The sequence below is a fragment of the Ceratotherium simum genome, chromosome 1 (genome assembly GCF_057802395.1).
Source record: "Ceratotherium simum simum isolate JZ-2026a chromosome 1, ASM5780239v1, whole genome shotgun sequence".
Lineage (NCBI taxonomy): Eukaryota > Metazoa > Chordata > Mammalia > Perissodactyla > Rhinocerotidae > Ceratotherium > Ceratotherium simum.
Genome location: NC_141900.1, coordinates 48,671,243 through 48,691,182, shown reverse-complemented (window position 1 = coordinate 48,691,182; position 19,940 = coordinate 48,671,243). Strand labels below are relative to the sequence as shown.

Genomic DNA, 19,940 nt, shown 5'->3' with positions numbered 1-19,940 from the left:
AATAAATAGATATTGTGACAAGAAACAGAGATGGCTAAACAGAACAGAAATGGTTAAAATAGTTAATTCTGAGGTTTGTGGGAGACTTTATTTTTCATTTCCTTTGGTTTTGATTGAATATTTTAATCATTACTTTAACTACATTACCCTTAAATGATGATTATAATCATAGTCCTTTTATAATTAAAAATAGAATAATAACACAGGGCAGCTATGTCTCTTAATTAAAGATGACAGATCTTTCAACATTTTCCTTTGTTAATTTAAGCAACTGGAAAAAAGAATAAGAACAAATGTTTTCTCCTTTCTGCTAAGTAATTCATATTATATTTAAAAATTACAAAAATGAACTAATACGTACATTTAAAATGTAGAGCTATCCATATAAGAGTGAAAGTTAAAAGTCAGCTCTTTCAACTCTCTCTTTTATCTGAAGGCAAGAACTATAAAACCACTGCTTTCTTAGGTGTCTGAATATTTCATATTAGTAAACGTTGCATGAGACTTCAACTCTTTTTCTTCACTTTCTAAAAAAATTAAGCAACTGAAAGAATGATTCCATCTGCAAAGGGTTATAGAGTAACTAATACTGGAAAATCAATTCTTATTTTATTTTTATACAATCCTAGGAAATGAGATTTGATTAATAAGTAGCTAGCATACTCATTTAAAAATAGATTTTAATATGATCTGTGTAGCACATAAAAATGACTATTTTATGCAAAGTACTTTACTAGGCGCTGTGGAAAAAACTAGAAAAGAAGTCATGGTCATTAGCTTAATGGAGCAATATAGCATATATAGAGTGTTTTACAACTGGAAAAGGCTTAGAAATTGCCTAATCTATTATCTTTATTTACAGATAAGAAAAAGTTAGGTCCAAGGAATAATATATTTGTCCCAGAAATACACGTCTCCTAACTCTGAATCCTGCCCTCTTTCTACTTCAGAGCACTTTTCTTCTTCCATCTCTTTATCTTGATAATCTTTAAGAGCATGATGCTCAGTAATTACTCTACTACAATACAAGAAAAGCAGAGAATTTACTAGTAGTACCTATGTCTAGTTTATTTACTTATAATGACATGAAATTTAAATTAATGTGACATTTTTACTTGAGCATATGATTATTGTAGCTAGAATGCACATAGATTTGATCACATTTGAAGTATGTCTAGGTTCTAAATACAATAACAAACACTTCCCACTTATACACTGTTATGAAAAATTAATTTGGTTCTAACTTGCTGAAAAGCAAATTAGTCTGATATAAAAAAAACCTTAAAATGTATGAAACCTTTGACCCATCCATACTGCCTTCAGGAATTTATCCTAAGGAATCAAATATGTTCAAAAGATGTGTATATATCACATTTAATATACTTTTAATTCAGTAAAATTAACAGCAATTTAAATGCTTAAATATGAGACTAGTAAATGAAATTATGGACACTATTTGACCAATATTAATGATAGTATGGATATATCTTTATTAACATGAAAAAATATTTAAAATATATTAAGTAGAAAAGCAGCTTGAAAATGCCATGCAATCTTTGATCCCATTTTTCATAATTTCTGATCCCAGTTTTATAAATATGTATTTATACATGCATATTGAAAATATTTCAGAAGGATATAGCTACAATGATAATAGTAGTCATTTCCAGGTAGAAAAATTATGGATGGTTATATTTATATTTAAGTGCTTTCTGTTTTTCTAATGGGCATTATTAACTATATAATCATAAAAAAATACAAGGCTCTTGCCTTTAGTGATGAAAATCACTTCCATCTTAACAGCAAAGGGACATATGCCACTTAATATGATGTCAATCTGGACAATGAGAGCCGAGGCATGTAAAGCAATCTGTGATGGAAAGAAGACAGGAATCAGAGGAAAGAAATTTGAGAATTCTAAGATGATAAATTATTTTTTAAAAATCCCATAAATTTAAATAAATTTGCTGCCAATTTTACTTTAGTTGGCCATCTGTCTTTATTAATTTGGACTTTCTTAGAAAATCTAATAATTTGGAGAAGATTGTTGCATATGATTATATAGATCCTTAAACTGAAGAAAGGATGATTGATATCCAATTATAATCTGATTAAGATTTAAATAATATTTGCAAAAGGCCAAGTTGTTAAAAAGTCATTAATCCAATAACCTCATTCTAAGCAACATTCAAGCAAAACCAGTATGCTATAACAAAATAACAATGATAATAATTTATGAATAAGAGGAAATCTTAGATCTTTGACACTTTCCATTTCACACTGCCTCATCTCGGCTTTCCTGTAATTTCAGATTTTAAGTGGAACAAATATTCAAACAATTTAGAATCTTCCTTATAATTTTGTATGTACGTGGATAATGTGCCTTAGCAAAGCTCTTGCTAGGTAATAATTGGAGTTTATTTTAATTTCTTGGAATTCTCTTAATTTAAATAACTTCTTTCCAGACCAGCTTTAACTTTGGAGGAGATACTTTCCCAGTCTTTCTCAGGTTCTTCTTATCACAAAAACAACTTCAAGATAATTTCTCCATGGCTTGTAAATCTTTTCTGTCTAGTCATTCAGACAGACTTTTAACTCGTCCTTATACTCCTCTCAATTCTGTAGGTGAGAGCAAATAACACTAATGCAAGAAAGGGCTAAAAATCAAACAAGGCAGCTGGCTGTCACACATTCTAGTAACTCAAGGCAATTTACATAGTCATACCATCAGGAAAATGAGCTTATGTTCTGGGTTTTTTTTTCCCCTTTGCAGTGGACACTACAAAAAAACTTGTGAGGCAATATGGGTTCATGAAAATATAACTGTCTAATAATAACACACTTTTATCATGATGTTTGGCAGGTTGTAATACAAAATAATTTCCCACTGATGTAGGCCAGTATAACCATTTTTATTTATGCTCGATTTACATCTCGTGGTGATCTCATCTTTGTCCACTGCAAAAGCTCTCCCATACTCCTTTCCAGAACTTTTTATTTGGGAGAGGTAGTTTGATTATATATTTCTCTGCTCTTCATTATTGATTACTTCACATTTTTCATTATAAACCTGAGGATAGGACCCCTTATTTAGAGCAGCTCATATTGGGGACTGCACTGTTCAGCTTTATTTGGACCCTCCCATCTGCTTCGTTAAATGCCAAAGCTGTTCTTGGCTTTTCTTACTCTTGTGGTCTCTTCTTCATTACCTTCTCTGTTACTTTTCAGTTACTTTGACTGAATTCATTGACTACGTGCATTCTGTTTCTACTTAATAGGTGTAATGCACGCATCACTTGTTATCTGAATCTATTCCATTATTGAAAATGTGTTGACCATTGATTTTTTGAATAGTAGAGGCCTCTATGCCATTATTTTTTAATAGGGAAAATAAGAATGCATTCCCAGCCTATGAAAATGACCAAATTTTCCCAAGTAATAATAAATAAACACCTATATGAAACTCAACAAAGACTTTTACATACTATAAAGCACTAAAGCACCGGTTACTTAATCATTTAACACTTAATTATTTAGCACTTTATGAGCCTATTAATGCATATGTGTGCAGTATACAATGATACTGTCATGTAAAGTATTAGATACAAATTATCTTTTCCTTCTAAGCAGAAACTTGAAGAATGAATAATACGTTAAAGATGAAGTGAAAAAAAATAATCCTTAACAAAACAAAAACAACAGAGATAAGGCAGTTTCTGAAATTAAACCGTTGCAGACTTCCTGATGCAGTTTAGTGGTGAAAAGAGTGGTGGAAGATGCAGTGAATGCTTCTGGTTGCTGAAGGGGAAGGATGAGCAGGAAGGAGCTGGTGAAGGTGTAAGAGAGGCAGAAAGTAAATGACTGCGCTTTGGCCATATCCAAGTGCAGGGTCATGTCCAAGTGCATGGAGCCAGTGGAGTGTTTTCTCCTGTTGACTCTTTTGACTCTGGAAAAGGATGGCTGTGAACTATCAACTGATGCCATAGACAAAAACGATAGGAGTCTTAAAACTCAAAGTCCACATCTGTTTCCATTCACTTTGTTTATGTCAATATAACTGGTGATAGTATGAGAATATGTGATGTTCATATTTGTGTCATGATCACATATGCTTACCAAATTATTTTTATCTACATAATTAAAATTTATTTAAAGATTGGCATCAAGTATTTATGTTTTCTCTTCTTCCCATTCACAACAATAATTAAGCTGAGCAAATTCCGTGTTGTAATTCTTCACTATTTTATACAAACTATTCTTCAACTTTTCATTGTCCACAATAGTAAATTCAGCCTTGGTACTAGACCTAAGATGTGTTTGGTTAGCTTTCTTCATAAAAATTTTGAAGTTTAACAAAAAACTATAGAACAGCATCTTTTTTAATAATTCATTTATTGTTAGGCATGACATCTGTTTTGTAGCCCAATTAATCAAGTTGAGTACCTTCTTGCTATTAGGAGCATTTAATTAATCCTTCATCAGAGCAGAGTCATCTGCATCAGCACCCCACTCCAGGTGCTGTATCACCAAAATCATCTCATATGCCTTCAAGGTTGCCAGTACCTCTTGGCTGTAATAATAACAGTGGTATTGGAAGACGTAAAGATCCCTTGTACATTATCTCATAATCAACAATCCTACAAGGGTGTCCTAGAGCAGGACACGCCCTAGAGATATCAAAAGAGCTATGTTCACAAAATTTTCCTTCTTCTTGAGGTCTTGGAACTTTGATGAGCTTTGACTACCTCCTCATCATTTAGGTATTACACTTTGGATTTACTACATCATTGATGCTGAGGCCATGCTCTCCCTGGACTGCTCCCAGGCAGGTGGTGGTAAATCTTCCCAGTGGTGGTGGTAAATCCAGGTTCCAAAACAGCACTCTTCCAGTGGGCAATGTTTGCTCAGGAGCCCATCATCGGCCTGGTAGAGACTTTCTCAGAGCTGCACCACCTCTGAGGGCTTGCTACCCAATGCCCTTCCTTCTTGTCTACTTTTCCAGGTGTTAGAACTGCTCCACAGTCTGAAGGTTCTCCCTGCCTACTCCTGCTCCCTTTTATCTTTCACAGTTGTCTCTCCAGTTTCTCTCATGTGCTTCTCAGAGCACCTAAACTAACATGCCACTTAACAAAAAATAAACTTTACAAAATTCCATTACGGTCCCTTCATTTTTCAGAGCAATGCATCAATGAAAGTTTTGGCTGAACATCACCTTTAAAATTTTTACCTAGAACCAGTGTGTAGTGGGTTGAATAGTGCCCCCCAAAAAGATACGTCTGAGTTCTAACCCCTGGAACCTATGAAGGTGACATTATTTGGGAAAAGGATCTTTGCAAATATAATTAAGGATCTCAAGATGAGCTCATCTTGCATTTAGGGTGGACTCTAAGTCCAATGACCAGTGTCCTTATAAAAGACAGAAGGGGAGAACACACAGAGAAACAGGGAAGAAGGCAATGTGACGACAAGAGTAAAGATTTGTGGGATGCGTCGACAAGGCAAGGATTGCCAAGGATTTCCAGCAGCCACCAGAAGCTAAGGGAGAGATATGAAAAAGATTCTTCCCCAGAGCCTCCAGAAGGAGCCAACCCTGAGGATACCTTAATTTCAGACCTCTGGCCTCTAGAACTATGAGAAAATAAATTTCTGTTGTTTTAAGCCACAAGGTTTGTGGTAATTTTTCACAGTAGCTGTAAGAAATTAGTAAACAGTGCTAGCTAGCTTCCCTTTGGAAGCTTTTATGTTCCTGGCAGGTTTGTTCCCTCTCCCCCCACAACATAACTGAGAATTCCCTCTGTAGTAGAAGTGCATTGGTCAATGGATTCCTGCAATTCACTGGGGAGGCTGCTGCAGCCTCACTCATTAGAATCTTCTCATTCCTGATTTTTAAATCGTGCAACATTGCATGGTCCTTAAATCTCTCAGACCATATCAGACTTACTTTGTAACTAAGCTCCTTTACAAAATCATTGCCCTTAATCCTTTTCTTCTTTTTCAGGTCTTCAAAAATATTTAAACAATGTGGGACTAGCCTGTATCCTGTTAGGTGAATGGCTGAATTACAGCTAAGGTGCCTCAGAAATCCTTTCACTGAGAATAGCCTACACATTTAACTTGCATTTTAGTGGGTTATTTAATTTGATAGTAAATTATGGTAAAGTCTGTTGGAAGTTGTTAGAACAAACATTCCAATGTAAGAATGTAGATTATGAGAGGTACCATTTAATAAAAAACACCACCATAGATTTCCCTTCTGCACACTGTACAATGGGGATATTCATAAGAAGTAAGGGACAATATCCGTACACACAGTGCTTCATCTCGTGTCTACTCTCAGCCCAACAATTTTTAAAAATACAAAGATTGATTTTCACCTTGTAGGTTAAGTTCTCAGTTTAAAATCGTCAATTTAAACTTTAAGGGAACTTGATCAAAGCTGATCACTTTTCAGAGTAATAAGTGTAATTCTAAATATATTTCTCAAGTATAATACCAGTACTAATATTACTAGAGGTTCTGATAACACCGGGGAATTCTACATGCCAGAACATCATATTCCTTTCTGAACTCAAATTCTTGCTCTGCTCCCCCTTTTTTCGGCTTTTCTGGTGGTGGGATTAGAAATTTCCAAGTTCCTCAATATGAACTTTCTGTTCAAAAGTGGGACAAGGATTGAGGGAAGTGAGAATTAGAGATGAGACTATTAGGAGGGCAATAATTAGAGGGTTGGACTGTGGATCCTCCTAGGGTATCTGGAGATATTTGTTATCATAGAATCATAGAATGTTGTGGCTAAAAGTGTCCTTAAATATTGTTTCTTCTAATTTCCTCAGTATTAGAGGCAGAAAATAGAGGTCCATTTTATGAGAGGACTATCCCATAGATCATGTAAGAGTCAAGGTCTGGAAGCAAATCTTTCGACTACTTATAATTATGTGTACAGTTATAGCCCTCCTGTTCACATTAAAGCTTTCCCAGCCTCTGGAGGCCTGGTAATGATGAGTAGACACGTAAAGCCACAACATGAATATGGCACATTTCCCTGAGATCTGTTTTGAATTTAAGACTTAGAGACAGTATTTGGGAGTTTTATGTTCTTTAAAATATGTATGTGAGCAAATTATGTTCTTTGAAATATGTATGCCAGCAACATAAATAGACCGGTTTTTCCAGATTGCCTAGTATTGTGTTTGTTGGTAAATGTACAGAGACCTGAAAATTTTTATGGTCAGAAACTAATTGAGAGCTTTGGTAATTTTGTATTGTCTTAAAACAGGATGTTATTAGCATCACGACCAGAGAATACAGTTGTTGCCAGAATGTCTGGTTTCTCAGCAAGTGTTCTGCGACCCACGTAAGAACTTCGAAAAAAATAAAACTGTCTTCTGAACTAGTGTGGGTTTAAAAATTTTTAATAACATACAGATTCAAAATTGTAACTCATAGTTGCATTTCATTAAATATTTTGATTGAAACACATAAAATGACTGCACTTTATTGTCCACAGAAGTGAATTTGCATATGAAAAAAATTAAAATTGATAATTTAAATATAATTTTAGTTAAAATATTTTATGTTATATCCTGGTTGTTGGTACAAATAGGAAGTTTAAAGCATCTAGTGAAAATGCAAAAGAAAATGAAGAAAATGGATAATAATCTGATACTAAGGTTATAGCAAAAAAAAATTCCCAGATGGGCCGGCCCTGTGGCTTGGTGGTTAAGTGCGCGCGCTGCGATGCTGGCGGCCCGGGTTCGGATCCCAGGTGCGCATCGAGGCACCACTTCTCCGTTCATCCTGAGGCCGAGTCCCACATACAGCAACTAGAAGGATGTGCAGCTAGGACACACAACTATCCACTGGGGCTTTGGGGGGAAAAAATAAAATAAATAAAATCTTAAAAAAAAAAAAAATTCCCAGAGCTCAGTGTAAATCTGACAGCACAGATGAGGCTGAGGGCTCCACTTAGTGAATATTGACTGTGCACCAGGTGCTAATGCCAGCAGAAGCACAAGGAAGCTATTATTGCTATACCCATTTACCAATAGCAATAATGTCACCAAAAATAGTGAACGATGGTTAAGCAGCACTTGTCAATCTAAAAATCTGGATATTTAGTTGACAAATGGATTCATTAGTTTGGAGATTATGCATATTTATGAAGGAACTGCTTGAACAATACTGCATGAAATCATCATTTCTTGCAACAATAGTTCTTTTTAGAAAAATCTAGTCTATCTGGGGAAATACAATGAATACAGTTTCTTAAACATCCCCTCACCAAACCCAATAAATGAATCAAAATCACCTTTAAAAAGAAAAAAAAATTATAGAGAATACATGAGCAGACTTTAAGCCAAAGGAGCAGGAAAAATATGGTAACTTCAATCATGCCGGGTAGAAAGTGTCATCAAAGTTACTATTCAGTCTCTCTGAAATGGCTCAAGTGAGTGTGCGCTGGGGATGGCAGAGCATCATCAGATGAGAGGGGAGGAGCAGGGGCAGCGGAGTACAAACCTGGGGCTGAGAATGTCTCTCTTCTAGAGAAATAACCTTTTTCCACCACTACTAATGATGACTCCATATAGAGCTGAACTACTTGGATTCTCTATTTTATCATTGTCTGGACTAGGAAGGAGGCTGAAAAGACAATTATTAACTGTAACTAAATGTGTCCAAGCATAATTAGCCACTTAATAGAATGGAGAGAAAAATGAAGGAAGAGGGCGGGGAGCCAAGAACCACTGAGGTACTGTTAACTCTTTGGAAACACACATAGAAAACAACTTGAATTCCAAATTTCTCTTCTCCATATCCCCTTATGGCTTGTACAGAGGAGGTTGGCATCTGAGTAGAGGGTATAAAGTTCTGAAAAGCACAATAATCGCCAGGAATTGTTTTCTCTCAAACTGAAGAGAATGACCAGCAGATTCATACAGTGGACTCTTCCTGAATTGAAGTAATAATCCACCTAAATTGAGGTATTAATCCAAAACCCAAGTGCCTTACCCCATGAAAAGTCATTAAAATTATCTCCTTGCTTCCTTCCTCAACTTCCTTGCCCCCCTCACTCCATAGCACTTGGATGGACAAACTATAACCCTAGTTAATTTTAACTCTCCACTACTTTATAGCTGACTAGCTTTCACTGTGGCCTGGCCATCAGACCACACTTCCCTTGTCTGTTCACTTTCGCTTTCTCCTCGGTGACTTTTCAACACCTCAGTACTCTCCTCACATCTCCATCACTTCCCCTCTCCTCTTTTCTCAGCTGACGGCCTTTCTTCCTCTTTCACTGACTGAAGTAAAGTAATCATAAAAGAAATTTACATATACCAACTGGACATCTACCTCCCCCTAGAATATGAACCTGTATACTATGCAGTTCCGCTTAGGTGAAAGATCCATGCTGCCATCCTAAGCCATACCTTCTGCTGTGAACAAGATTGCATTCTTTTCTCTCCTCTTAAAAGAATCAACTGAGTCCACTTCCTGCAGTCCAGCTACTGCTCAAATTCTTTGATTCCATTGCAGCAAATCTTTTCGAATGAGTTGCCTATATTTGCTGCCTCCATTCTTCCCATCTTATTTTCTCTTAACTCACTCTGATTGGGATTTTGTCCCAACCACTGAACTGAAATAGTTCCTGACAGGGACATGAATGACTTTCTTCTTGCTAAAAATCCAATGATTAGTTTCTGCTCCTCATCTTACTTGACATTATATGACACTTTGCTTTCATGACACATGGCTTCTCCCAGTTTTCTTGCTATTTCACTAGATACTTATTCTTACTCTTTTTGCAGATTCTTCCTCTTTTCCTGGCATCTGAACTTTTGAGTGAAGTGCTCCAAGTCTTAGTCCTTGGTATCTTCTTTATGTTCACTCTCCATGTGATATCATCAGTTCTCTGGCTCTAAATATCATTATACAAATAACACTCAAATTTAGTCTTTAGCTCAGACTCTCTCCTGCATTCCACACTCATATATAACTGCTTCCTTAGTGGCTACACCTAGATATCTAATAGATTTCTTAAATATAATTTGCCTAAAACTAAAATTGAGAACTCTCAATCCCAAACCTGCTTCATCTGCACTGTTCCCCATTCTTCGTGGCAATCTCATCCCTCCAATTGCTCAAACATAAAACTTTGGGATCATTTTTGACTCTTCACTTTTATAGCCCATATTCAATTCATCAGGAAATCCTTTTGTCTCCACTTTCAGAATAATCTCTTTTTCCTGCTCCGCCACTAACGCCTTCACGCAAAGTCATCAAATCTCTAGGCTAAATTAATGTAAAAATTCTTTATTTCTCTGCTTTTACCCCTGTCTTCTACAGTCTGTTTTCAATACAATAGTCAGAGTGCTCTTTTTAAAAAATATTTTGAAATAATGATAGATTCACAGGAATTTACAAAAAATACATACAGAGAGGCCCATGTACCAATTACAGATGGTTACATCTTACATAACTACAGTTTATAAAATACCATCAAAACCAGGAAATAGACATTGGTTAATCCACAGAGTTTATTCAGATTTCATCAGTTTTACAGGAACAGAGTGCTTTTTTATTTTTTTTATTTTTTTTATTTTTTTTATTTTTTTATTTTTTCCCCCCAAAGCCCCAGTGGATAGTTGTATGTCGTAGCTGCACATCCTTCTAGTTGCTGTATGTGGGACTCGGCCCCAGGATGAACGGAGAAGCGGTGCCTCGGTGCGCGCCCGGGATCCGAACCCGGGCCGCCAGCATCGGAGCGCGCGCACTTAACCACCAAGCCACGGGGCCGGCCCAGAGTGCTTTTTTAAAAACATGTCAGATTCAAAGTTTTGCCCAAATGTTACCTTTTCACAGAAGTCTGCTCTAACCTTTCTGTTTAAAATTGCAAACTGTGTCCTGCGAACTGATAATCCTCCTTACCTTGCACTATTTTTTTTCCATAGCAGTTGAAATCTTCTAATATACTACATTAATTTATTATGTTTTTGTATCTTCTTGCATTAGTCTACAAACTACATGAGCAAGACTATTTTCTGTTTTGTGCAATGATATATTCCAAGTACTTAGAACAATACTTGTTCTAAACTCAATCCATGCCTTTCAAATATTTCAAAGAATGATAGAGCAGTTACAACTGGGAGCTTTTGTTTCTGCTCTTTATCTCTCTATTTGTCTTCAGAGACGCGTTCATTCTCCCTAAAGTATATAAAATTTCATGTTGATTAATTCATTAATTGCTGCTCATGAGAGTTGAATGTTAGCATCTTTTCCCGGCTCCATATCCATGATGTCATGTTGGGGGCTTGAAATGGCCACGATGGAAAAGTTTACAACAGGTAAATCAGCAAACACTATGAGTCAGCTCTCTGCACCCTCAACAGCTGTTAAACATTTACCAGCACAGCACTTTACCACACCAGTCAATTTAGTCACCAATTATAATTCTTAATTAAAATTATGTTTTGAATATAAATTTTTAGTTATAATACAGATGGTGGTTCAAAGGCAAGTGTATAGTTTCTTAATGAACTTTCTAAGCAATAAAATCTGTATAAAATGTAAATTATTTCATGGGCTCCTAGGACAGTGTCTGACTGGCATAGGTTTGCTAACCAAATTATCAGATATTATCTGTATCCAAAGATCATTCTTACAAATATTTTGTCCAAGACATTGGACTAGATGCACACATCGAAAAGTTAAATACAGATAGATGAAGGAGGAAAAAAATCACAAATACAGGAAAGTGCTTTAAGGACTGGTTGTTTAAGAGGATTATCAGCAAAAATGATTTTCAAAAGGATAAAGGAAACTTTCTTCATAGTCTCAAGTCAACATTATTTTGGAGTTAACTAGTTCTCTTTCCACATAAATAGAAATGGTTACTGCAATGTGTATAGCAGTTTTCTCAAAATTATTATGGTCATCGTCTTTTTAAATTAACAGTGATGACAAGATCTTAGCAGCAACATGTAGAGAGGACACTTGCACTCAGATAGCATAAAAGCTATTTTTACAGCTCTTCCTCATGTAGCTATATCATTAGAATATTCTTAGGATGTTTTTTAAAGTCCAGGTGTATAGATTTCAATTAGCATATAAATTGCTACAATGTGACTCATTATTTTTAACAATAGTTCTGTATTTCTTTTTCAGTCTCTTTGTACTTTTATTGTAATTCTCACACAAGTAGATGTGAACTGTTTCTTGGTGACTTGTTCTCCAAACATCTTATTCAATAGTGCTGTAGGTGTTTCTTTTCTGCTGCTGACTACAGTTTAAGTAGAACATCTTTTATATCACCTGGGGAATTGCGTTAATAGCAACATCAATTTCTGGATCTTCTGGATTTCCAAGATACTATTTTTGCCATTGTGACTTGAGATGAGGGTAAATAAATTTTTAAATAAAATATTGTAATAAGTTTTTTCTACCATAATAGAACCCCTTGAGCAACAACCATTCAAAATATATATACATACAGAGGAAAATTTAGCAGGAAAAAATTTACTGATTAACTCTCAATTTTTTTGTGCATCTCTTTAAGGATCAGAGCAGTGATTAAGTCAAACTTAGCTGCATATAAGAAGCATGTGAGGAGCTTTTTAAAAATCCCCATGCCTGAGCCGGCGGCGTGGCTTAGCGGTTAAGTGCGTGTGCTCCGCTGCTGGCGGCCCGGGTTCGGATCCTGGGCGCGCACTGACGCACCGCTTCTCCGGCCGTGCTGAGGCGCGTCCCACATACAGCAACTAGAAGGGTTTGCAGCTATGACATACAACTATCTACTGGGGCTTTGGGGGGGAAAATAAATAAAATTTTAAAAAATAAATAAATAAAAATCCCCATGCCTGGGGTCCACCCCAGGCCAGTGCAATCCTCATCACTGTGTTTTGGGCCCCGGCATCAGCATAATTAAAAGCTACCCAGATGATCCTAAAATGGATCCAAGTTTGAGTACCACTGGGTTAGACACAAAGATAAAGCTCTTTTGCTAATTTTAAATACTATATACTAAGGGAAACTGTAATTATCTAATTTAATTTTGTACCAAATACTAATGTGTTATATGCACATTAATGCTAGCTCACTATTTAAATTAGAAAATTCTTCTCTTCAAAGAGTTGAAGCTACGCGGTTGAAGCTAACCTATCTACTACAGGGTTAAAATAGCCACTGCAAAGATACTTTTGGCTGGGCACAAGAAAAGATTTCTAGGCCACGAATATCCTTTGTGATAAGGGGGAAAAACTGTGGGGAAGCCTAGATTTGAAGAAAATTTTGAAAACAATGAGTGGAGAGAACCAAAAGATGACTTTTCCATGGTCCCATGTAACATCACGATTAAAGGCATTGGCAGCCCCCCTCACATTGTCAGAGCTTTCCTTTTTCCCGGGAAACCCAATGTCCTCACTAAAACAGGGACCCATGGCACTGTCTACTTTGACAAATAAAGGACTAAATTATTAACCTACAGTCAGTTCTTTAGAAACTTATTTATAAAAATGACAAATGCATTTTATAAGTTGGATAGTCTTGGTGTTAACAGTTGAATATGATAATCTCTACTGTTTGGATGGTAAAACTATTGGCCTTGACTTTTAAAATATATTTACTTTGGACCAAAAAAAAAAGATTTTGTCATGAGGCATAATGGAATTTTTTTTACTTCTATTTAATAGTCCTCTGTCTTTTCCATGTACTTTCCCCTTATAATACAGCATAAACAATTTTAATGTTTATTCTGTAAAATGCATTCCTACAATACCTATATGAAATACACATATTGTGCAAAATTTATGTATATTTTAAACTTTTCAAAATGAAAAACAAATATATATACACATATTCTAATTCTCTTATCAAACAGAAATGTAATCCTGATCAAAACATAAAATAAAATGCAATTAAACACTTTAATTTAAAAAATATCCATATGACTCTTTTCTGTTTTGTTTTTTGTTGTATTTCTTGTATATTTAGAAGATATATTCTTCATCTGTTAAGTTTGTAAAGGAAGTTGAATATTTCCATGTCCTAGAAAAATAGGTAATAAAATTACCAGAACTAAATTAACGAAAGTCATGAACTCCAAAATAGATACCTCAGCTGTACTGGAAACTTCTACTGGTTCTTTTTCCAAAGTACAGACTTGGGTCATATACAAGAGTTTGGATCACTACTTCAACCCCATTTAGCTATGTGATTTTAACAAAGTGATGATTTCTTTAACCGTGATTTTTTCATGTATTAAGTGGGGAGGAAGTTTGATACAGTCATATGGTAATTGTGAGCATTAAATGAGGTAATAAGATAAAACACTTTGCAAACTCTAAAACACTCTATACGCTCAAATTTTAATTAATACTGTTAATAGTATTATTAACATACATAACATAAATGCATAATTCTCAATGCATAAATCAGATGTAGATTCTAAGAGAGTTGTTATGGGGAGTTCCAGGAAGGGGAAGTTGCTATCTACTATGGTTGAAGAAGGTCTTGAGAGGTTTTGTGGACGAGGTGGCAGGAAAACTATAACATACATTATGTTTGAACTTCATTTGACGTTGAAAGGAATCCTGGGCAAAAAGAACAACATGAGCAAAGGAAGTGCTCTAAAATCGTAAGATATGTTGAGAATTGGATGACGGGATATTAAATTGTAAATATGGAAGGCATAGAAAATAATTATTGCTAGGTAGGTTTGGGTCATATTTTGACACATTTATGATGCCAAGAGTAGTTTGTGCTTCAATACAAAGACAACAGGAAACTGTTGAACACTGATGATATGTTTGAAGTCATATTTAGGATGAAACAAAGGAATAGGAATTTTTGGGCACCAGACACTTTACTAGACACAGTATTGCAAGGTCTGTATCATTATTCCAACTTTAAGTTTTAGAAAATTGAGTCACAGAGAGGTTAAAAATATGCCCAGGGACATTCAGCCAAGAATTTTGGGGACAGGACTCAAATCCAGTCTATCTGGCTTTAAATCTTTCCATTGGGCCTTTGCGATTAAATATGACAAGTGTGTGTTGAGATTTTTGGAATAGAGAGGCAAAGAGGCTGTGAAATCACAAAGGAAGCTCATTCAACATGTAACAGATACCTAAAGAGATGTGAGGTAAACTAAAAGTGTTTCTTTTTTCTTGTAGCATTTTTTAGGACCCATTAACTTGATTCTTCTATTTTCTAAACATTGTCAAATGCACTTATTGATTTATTTTTATTTCAGAATTATGTGAAAGAAATTAAATTTTCCTTGAAAATATGTAAAAACTCAGAACATTCCTAACTGTACATTCCTAAAATGTTGCTAGTTTAACTCTCTTGGCATCATATATTACATGACTCAGCCAAACGTGAGAGGCTTCACAGGGAGTGGGCACTTTAGGGGCCTCTGGAAGGACTCACACACTGGAGCAGGTGCTAGAAAGTCAAACTATAAGAGGAAATCTACTCTATTGGTCCCCATGTACATTTCCTCTGTCCTAGCATATAACAAAGGTGTTTGCTGAACAAAATGACTCCCCGTTTTAGGCTCAGTACCACTTTAATTCTTAGATGATTCAGATGGTGATGAAAAAGACAACCTAAAATGACCCCATTCCCTCTGTTGTAGTTACTTCTTGGTAAGGTGGATATACCAGTCAAAAGGCAGCAATTGGTATCCAGCGTTCTGCTCCCAGTTTTTTGCCCTATTAGCCAGGCCAAGCATCAGTGCCTCTGGAATTAGCTCTGTCTTTCAGAATTGCCTCAAATCATGACCCTCCTTTGCTTTCTAGGAGACCCAATATTTTGTGCTGAGCATCTGTGTGGTCCCTTATCCCATGGACTAAGCCAGCTATTGGAACCTGGCTGTCCGGCACTTCAGTTGCCAATCTTCTTGGACTCCAGACATTTGTCCCATTACAGATGTGTATTAACTGTGAATTGATATCCCAGCTCACAGCTGCCTGCCTATCTGGCTGCCTGCCTGCATTTCTCAGCATTGCTCAGCCCAGAATCTGTCACTGTGCTCTTGTACTTGAACTTCCAATATTAGCTGAAATATGCCTGAGACTATGTCTTTCATTCACCTACTATCTATTCGTCTAGGCATCACTTCCTTGGTCTCTGTCTTGTACTAGAGGGTAGGTCAGATCCCGTCATGCATCCCTTCTCCTCTCCACTGCCCCAGTGTTGTTTTGGATGGACAGATTCAGAGTTGACATAATCAAAAAGATAGGAATGTTTAAGGTGATAGGCAATAGGAATAAATTCAAAAAAACAGCTGAGTTAGGAAATAAGTAAATGTACGTTCTTCTGTGAAGGAAGGTAGTACACAGCAGTAGGAATTTCACAATCTAGTGCAATTTGGGAATCCAAGCAGATATGCAGACAGTTCACATAAGGGAATTCTACTTAAAGGTTATGGGGTTCAGGCAGGATATCTGGAAACTTCTGGTGTTCCATACCAAAATCTCCATCTATAGAAGATTGGCTAGGCAAGTCAAAGCCTCAGTCTTAGAGAGATGGCCCAAGAAAGGTTATTGGAACAGGAATAGAAGAACAAGATAATGCTCCAATTTCTAAACCAGATTGTGAAGTGAGGATTGGATCGTGGGTAAACTTCGGATGTCAAGATGTTAAAAATGGAAGTTGAGAATTGGAAAAGGAGCAAGTCGAGTTAATAGTGATTCATCTGAATATGAATTAGAGCTTCTTAAATTGTCCTAGAGCAATCATCATTGAGCATCAGTTCATGGAAATGGTAGTCACAGGTATAAAGATTTTGGCTCTTAATTTATTCTTACTGGTGTCCCCACTAAGAATATTTCAACATAAACTATGACCGGTAAACCGTTAAAAAATGACATAAATAATTTTAAGGGCTGTTGTCTTCTCTGGGACATTTATAAATGATTACAGATTGTATTTTTTTCTCCTATGGATGCCTAAAATGAAAAGCCCATCTTCAGGCAGCCTCTCAATTTCTATGGAAGGCCTATGTATAAGAAACAAAATTTTTCTCCCCGCCCCCTTCCATTTTATCATGGGGCTAATATATGAATAAAATAAACATAGTCTATTGGGATACGTTATTCTAGAATTTGTGCAGCTATATATGTGTATGTCTCTGTAGGTATGGACAGAAGGGTCTGCACCTACATCTATAGACAAGAGGAAGTAGAAGGTGTTCTGCTAACTTAGAATAGTGCCTTATCATTCACAAAGAAGGATTTGGGAAGAAGGAATCAGCCTCATGTCTCTTTAATATAGAACCTGGTCTCTGAAGTAGCATAAGTTTCTGCCAAAATACATATCAAAGCAATTACCTTAATTTGTTGTAATTTAGAAATAGCTCTGATCAATTCAATCCCAATATTTATTGCAATTCTATTGTTTCAGCTTTGTAATAAATTTGAATGCTGTGCATTTCTTCCCTAGGGCAACCTACAATCTAGCAAGGGACATAGCATAACACATGGAAAATGCTACAAAGTGTATACTGAAAAACAAATATATAGGAAGCTCTACAGGCTTCAAGCATGTTATAGCATGTGCACAGACACACACACACCCCCCCCCCAGAGAATCTCAACAACAAAATGACAAACAACCCAACTCAAAAATGATCAAAAGCCTTGGATAGACATTTCTCCAAAGACGGTGTGCAAATGGCCAATAAGCACATGAAAAGATGTTCAACATCATGAATTATTAGCAAATGACTAATCAAATGCAAATCAAAACCATTTCATATCCACTAGGATGGCTATAATAAAAAAACTAGACTCTAACAAGTGTTGGCAAAGATGTGGAGAAATTGGAACACTCATACCTTGCTGGTAGGAAAATAAAACAGTACAGCCCTGTGAAAATCTGTTTGGCAGTTCCTCAAAATGTTAAACAGAGTTACCATATGACCCAGCAATTTTCTTCTTAGATATATACCCAAGAGAACCAAAACATATATTTGCACGAATACATGAATTCTTGAATGTTCACAGCAGCGTTATTCATAAATGCCAAAACATGGAAACAACTCAAATGTACATCAGCTGATGAATGGATAAATAAAATGTAGTATATCCATAAAATGGAATATTTTTAGCTATAAAAGGGAATGAAGGGGGCCATCCCTGTAGCTTAATTGTTAAGTTCAGCGCACTTTGCTTTGGCAGCTCAGGTTCAGTTCCTGGGCATGGACTTACACCACTCATCGGTGGCCATGCTGTGGGAGTGATTCACATAGAAAATACAGGAAGATTGGCATAGATGTTAGCTGAGGGTGAATCTTCCTCTGCAAAAAAAAAAAAAAAAAAAGAATGAAGTACTGATACATGTTACAACATACATGAACTTTGGAGACACTATGCTAAGTGCCAGAAGCCAAACACAAAGACAACATATTATACGATTCTATTTGTATGAAATGTTCAGGATGTGGGGTCTTTTTGGGGTGATGAAAGTGAATTAGATAGTGGTGATGGTTGCACAGCATTGTAAATATAGTGAATAACCACTGAAGTGTATACTTTAAAATTGTTAAAGTGGTGAATTTATGTTATGTGAATTTTATTGCAATAAAAAAATACAGTCACACTCATATAAAACAGCACAGAATTTACAGTATAAATAAATGAAATTGTACGTTCTGAATGAAAGTATAATTCACAAAATATAGGCATGATGAACTTGACAGGCATCTAAGAGTGAGTTTTCTAACAAGGTGTTTCAAAAGTTCATTTGTAAATTAGTTTTTTGGAATTGGGATATATTTTATGGTGGTTCAAATATTACCGAGTCTTTGGGAAAGGTAGGAAGGATTATATTTAAATGCTAGGAAACAACATCCATGCCCTATTCTATAATGGAAAACTAAGAGTCTTCTGCTTATTTTCCACATTTTTATTTCAGGCTTGTTTTATCACTGTTATTCAAATTTGATTGAATATTTGGATGATATCAATATTTGTTAGTCCTTATTTTCCTCCAACTTAAATATATTGTAATTCTAAGATTGCTTGGTCAAAAAATTATATTTTGATAACTATGAGAGCATTATTTCAGTAAATTAAATACATGTATTTATATTATATTTATATATAATTTTTTAGGTCTAATAATATTTATGTCTTTCTTGACATTATTTCCCGTATTAACTCCGAGGATTCTTTTGTTATAATTAAATAGACTTTCAAAAGCAGTAAAGAACATTTTACATGTTCACTTCAAAATTTAATGTCTGTTGGTGATTATTTCTATTTTAAGAAGTCTTTGTTTCTGAACTGGGTTACTTAACCACAGTAGGTACATATAAACAATTTGTATGTTTTCTATTTCTTATAGATTCTACAAAGAAATTAAAGGATGTTCTTGAAGAATTCCATGGTAATGGTGTGCTTGCAAAGTATAATCCTGAAGGGGTAAAACTTTTTTTCTTTATATTTGTTTCATAAATATGCTTGGAGGAGGGATTTCTTAATGAAGAGCTCTTAGAAGTATATGTATACCATATATCATAACATAAACAAAATGCAATTCCTTATGAAAAGCTATTCTGGAAGGTACATTAAATGTTGTACTACCTTTTTCATCCAAAACCATTTTGCTAATGAAAATAACATGTCTATATTGTGTGCTTAAAAGAGTATAGATCATCTACAAGAGTGTTCTTTTCCTAGAAGTCAAGAAACAGAATTAGATAGAAGGGCAGAAGACGTGTGCCTGACTCGCACTCAATGTCCTGCCAATTTTAACCCCAAATGAACATTGGTGTGAGGCAGGGGGTTACTCCTTTCAGGGAGTTATTCCCTTGACTGAAGAAAGAGTCTGTGATGGATATAACCGGTCCATTACTTTAAAGAACCAGCTTGGACAAAATGAGAGGAATTTCTTCCCCCTATCTTGCTTTAACCTATTACCAGTAAAGCTTACAAGCT

General features: G+C 35.6%; 1 protein-coding gene across 7 annotated transcripts in view; it reads left to right on the top strand.

Moving 5' to 3' along the window:
• DGKB (diacylglycerol kinase beta) overlaps positions 1–19,940 on the top strand; it is a 700,672-nt gene that overhangs the window by 123,761 nt on the left and 556,971 nt on the right. For all 7 annotated transcript variants that reach the window (XM_087426742.1, XM_087426849.1, XM_087426797.1 and 4 more), the window contains one exon: positions 19,348–19,424. In XM_087426742.1, coding sequence (XP_087282868.1) covers positions 19,348–19,424 — 77 coding nt within the window. The remainder of the gene's footprint in view (positions 1–19,347; positions 19,425–19,940) is intronic.